This window comes from Centroberyx gerrardi, chromosome 11 (assembly GCF_048128805.1).
Source record: "Centroberyx gerrardi isolate f3 chromosome 11, fCenGer3.hap1.cur.20231027, whole genome shotgun sequence".
In the NCBI taxonomy this organism is placed as follows: Eukaryota; Metazoa; Chordata; class Actinopteri; order Beryciformes; family Berycidae; genus Centroberyx; species Centroberyx gerrardi.
Window position 1 is genome coordinate 1,587,162 of NC_136007.1, and position 4,559 is coordinate 1,591,720.

The window sequence follows — 4,559 nt, forward strand, 5'->3', positions numbered from 1 at the left end:
ATCACCAGGATATATCAGAATATTTTTCACAGTTCTCTGGCTAACTTTCTAATCCTGCTTTGTGAAATACCCTCCTCTTGTATAATCCAGGCTGTCGTGGGCATGGTTGAGCGTGTTTATGTCTGTTAACCTTCCCTGTGTCGCTTTCCTTTAACAAAGAATCGGCTGTAATAAAGGGAAGCACAGATGAGCAGAGCGGCTGGTTATTTATTTGCGGTCAGGCCTCTGCGCTGACTTGTTTCCTGGGTGAGACAGCAGTGGATCTGTACCTGCAGAAAGTCCCTCTGATGGACTGTCTCAGCTCCTTGTTCTTCAGACTGTAGATCATGGGGTTCAGGAAAGGAGTCAGGGCAGAGTACAGCACAGACACGATGATGCGCACCTACAGAAAAACAACAAAAAAGGATTGACTGAGAATAATTGTGTTTTTTGCCCCAATTCCCTGCTTCACAATGGAGTTTCACAGATTCACACCAGGGAACTTCCTCATTAGCTAAAGGGTTAAACTGATGTGTATGACAGTAAAAATTGAGACCTCTGCCTGCATTAGATGAGAGGCATTTAAAGCCTGTATCAGGGGTCTGATATACACTGCACTATTGTTCTAAAGGTATGTTAGTACTAAGGCTGGGTATTGGCAAGGACCTCATGATACGATTGTATCATGATACATTGCAATACTCTACATAATTTACTGAAAATTTAAAATAGAGCTGAAAATACAACTTGCTGTGTACCACCTGGGTAGTCTAATATGTACATCACATTATATTGATAACTCAGCGGACAAATTGAGTCAAAACTATTTAATTCAAAGGGATTTGAGGGAAATTTAAGGACATTTTAAATCCGTTTAAAACATGAATAATTTTTTTTTAATGTATCGATACGAGGGGCTGGAAAATCGATACAGTATCGTGGAAAAAAATATTGCAATACTCAGCTGTATTGATTTTTTTGCACAGCCCTAGTTAGTACTCATATGTACCATTCAAGTGAATAGCAGTGGAGAGGGAGAGATGATCACACATGGGTACCAATGACCTGTAAATATAAAATTGCAAAAACTTTCCTTTCTTCTTACTTTCCAACTTTAAAAAAAAGATATTATTCTGAATTCTGAAAACGCAGGCCTTTGAAGCCCAAATATTTGGGAAAAGTCATGGAAGGATGAGAGTAGGATTTCCAATGTTTGAGAAACGTACAGTTACGTCACATCAGCTCACGGCCTTTCTAGTGTAAGATGTGGTAGATAAGTGATGCCTCACATTGCAGCATGTGATACAGAATAAAATCCTGGCCTGATCGACCTTTCCTAATTTGTAGATGTGCGAGAAGTAACATTTTGTAGAAATTTTACTATTTTTCAAAATGAAAGTGAAAGACTGGTGCTGAATACAGGTCAGAGTGTCCAGTTTTAGTGGTTGACCATTAATGACAATCAAGAGAGGTATTGTATGTGAAAGTAACATTGAAGGAGGACCGTGAGCGTCGGTCACATACCTCTGGACGAAGGTTGCCCACACGGTAGGAGATGTATACAAAGGAGGCCGAGCCGTAAGAGATCGACACCACAGTCAGGTGGGCGGCACATGTACCGAAGGCCTTAAGCCTCTGAGCCGCACCCATCCTCGATATCGAAACGCCGATCAGAACGTAGGAGCCGAGGATGAGAACTCCCGTGGTCAGCAGCGCCACCAGAGCGAAGGACAGAGACACAATGCTGTCCGCCCTGGTGTCGGCACACACCAGCCGCCTCACGGACGACGGGTCGCACCAGCCGTGGCGCACCACGTTAGGGCCGCAGTACGGCCGCCGCCACGCCATGCCGGTGGCCGGGAGCGTGCAGAAACCGCCGAAGACCCAGGCTCCCGTGACGAGAAGCAGGCGGACGGGCCGGGTCATGATGGCGGTGTAGCGCAGCGGGTTGCAGATGGCCACGTAGCGGTCATACGCCATGACGGTCAGGATGCCGCGGCCCGTAACAGCCAGCTGAATGAAGAAGTACATCTGGAGGAAGCATCCTGGTACGGAGATGGTCTTAGTGTCCGTCAGAAAGCCAGACAGCATGTTGGGGACGGTGACTGTAGTGTAGACCATGTCCACAAAGGACAGGTTGTGGAGGAAGAAGTACATGGGAGAGCTGAGCTTCGGATCAGTCCACACCTGTATGTGGAAACACAACTCTTGAGAAGAAGGATGAGACGATGAGTACGTTTACATGCACACTGATAATTCGATCTTAACCCGATTAAGGCAATAATACGCCTTTATCTGGTCACCTGAATCGGAGTAAGTCATGATAAGCATAACTCGGTTAACACGGATAGGTTTTTGCTAAGTCTTTCCATTTATTGGGGCTTGTAGACACCTTAGTCAGATTTCTATCGGCTTTTTCAAACTTCACGTCGGTCACCAGATGCAGTAACCTGGATAAAACATACAACATGGTGCAGTGCAGTATGAATGCAGAGAGCTAAAATTTTTTATATTGTTACCTTGAGATCAAACTTAACTATCTCATTATCTCAACAAATTAATTATTTTGCTGAGTTTGCCCAGTAAGCAGTATTGACAGTATCGCCAATTTATAGAAAGACTGTCAAGTGGAATTGACAGTGTTAGAAAGAGAGATCACGGTTGATCAATGTCTAACACTGTAATCACTTTAATCAATATGTATGACACACATGGCTGAATTGCAACCACAATCAATAACCTTACTTAAGTTGTGATCTTGAGAAAAACACTTTTATCTCATGATGAAATAATTCAATTGTGATCATGAGAAAACAAAGTTTGATAGCGTAGTGACAAGCAATAGACTGATTTTTTTTTTAATAAATGTATGTGAACCGTGTAGAGAAATCGCCTTACTAAATGTTCAGGCCTAAACATTGTAATGGAAATATTGCCCTAAGCTGATTACTCCCAGTGTCACTATTAATTGGAGTAATTGGGGCACTCAATAATGTTCATAGGGCCAGCTCTAGGATAAGAAGTCTAGGTTTAATTACAAATAACAGTGTTTTAGAGGATCTAATCATCTGTGTGTTTGAAATGTTGAACTAAGCAGATTGAATGGTTTGGTCATGCCATGGCATCCAGACTCACTGACACAGGTTCAGTTAAAGAAGTACTTCTCTACATCTGACCTGCACTGCTCAACATTCAGACACTGACATATAACACTTCCTAGAAATATAGGTACATTGGTGGAGAGACAGGACGACAGGCAGAGTCAAACATATAGATCAATAGACAGATAGATTGATAGACGGTTTGTATGTACCGTAAAGATGATCATGCTGTTTCCGCCTAGGATGACAACGTAAGCCAACAGGAGGATGACGAACAGAATCATCTTCTCCTCCCCCAGGTTGGCCAGGCCCTGAATGATGAAGAAGGCGACGCCATCGGGTTGCTGGGTGCTGTTAACGGCGCTGGCTCTGTGATTGGCCGACCAGGACAGGTGTGAATCTAGAGATACAGGTAAAGTGAGAGAGGCAACGGTGGAAATTCATTATGTCATTATGAATTGTGTCTGATCTGTGTTTTTGGTATCATGCGGAGCAAGCTATGGAGTAGGTTGTGTCTTGTAGAGTTCTCTCTCTCGAATCAGAAAGAAAACGCTCCAATCACAACAACACCTGCCTCCTCAATCCTCAAATCCCCAGACTCTTTCCACCTGCATTAACATGTGTCTTGTATCTGGACTGTCTAGATCTGATGTAGCTGGATTATATTTATATACACCTTCTCTTTCCCCGACCAGATTGTCACGCTCGTCACTTCTTCTCGTAATATTCCCATCCTTTAAAACGGACAGCTCGTCTCTGTTGTTCCCTATCCACCGGTGTCCTGACGGTCCACGTTTGGTTTTGTGTTACCGTCTGAGCTGCCTGCTTCCTGTTCGGTGTGCTTGTGCTTCCTGGTTGGGTCTGTGCGCAAAAGTTCATTTCCAGCGTCGCTCACTATATGTGGACCGGAGACACGCTGCACTCACACTTTGTTGTTAATGAGGCCACATGCTGGTTTGGGCGATCAGATTACAATTCATACACCTGGACTTTTATGTGGTTAAGGGATAATCTAATTACAATCCAGTTGGCCAAGTCGCAGGTTAACGCAGGTGGAAAGATGAGTCAAAGAGTCTGAGGGGCGGGTTAGGACCAGGCAGTGGATATATGGCATTTTGGAATGAAACCTTTCAAATGTCCTCACTAGAGTAGAAAATCTGTCACTTGAGAGATTTCCTGATTTCCTGAACCTCATTGGGTAGCGGAGACGTTTACAAGTTTACAGTTAGCGTTACACTTGTAGTTTGATAAAGTTAGAGTTACCGTTCGACATAGCCAGAGTTAAAATTAGGGTTAAGGGTCACAAGGAAGACATTGCAATGACCTCACAAGTAAAACAACAGTATTTGTATATGTGCGTGTGTGTGTGTGTGTGTGTGTGTGTGTGTGTGTGTGTACCATGGTACAAAGCCACAGAAGGAACATTTAGTGTCACGGAGATTTCACAAAATCAAACAATATTGGTAACTGTGACTTCCC

The 4,559-nt window shown here is 43.6% G+C and overlaps 1 protein-coding gene across 1 annotated transcript; it reads right to left on the reverse strand.

The window, feature by feature from the left end:
* Positions 1-217: 217 nt before the first annotated feature.
* or6at1 (odorant receptor, family 6, subfamily AT, member 1) lies at positions 218-4,353 on the reverse strand. Its single transcript, XM_078286673.1, has 5 exons — positions 4,344-4,353; positions 3,891-3,974; positions 3,293-3,480; positions 1,504-2,166; positions 218-382 (listed from the first exon to the last, which is right to left on the reverse strand). The coding sequence occupies exons 1-5, from the start codon at positions 4,351-4,353 to the stop codon at positions 218-220; spliced, it is 1,110 nt and encodes a 369-aa protein (XP_078142799.1).
* Positions 4,354-4,559: the final 206 nt, after the last annotated feature.

What these genes read in the sequence shown, in the direction of transcription:
- or6at1 (XM_078286673.1), bottom strand. An exon ending in ACAGCATGATCATCTTTACG is followed by an intron (nt 2,167 to 3,292) that starts GTACATACAAAC and finishes TTCCACATACAG; the next exon opens with GTGTGGACTGATCCGAAGCT. An exon ending in TGGGCAACCTTCGTCCAGAG is followed by an intron (nt 383 to 1,503) that starts GTATGTGACCGA and finishes GTTTTTCTGTAG; the next exon opens with GTGCGCATCATCGTGTCTGT.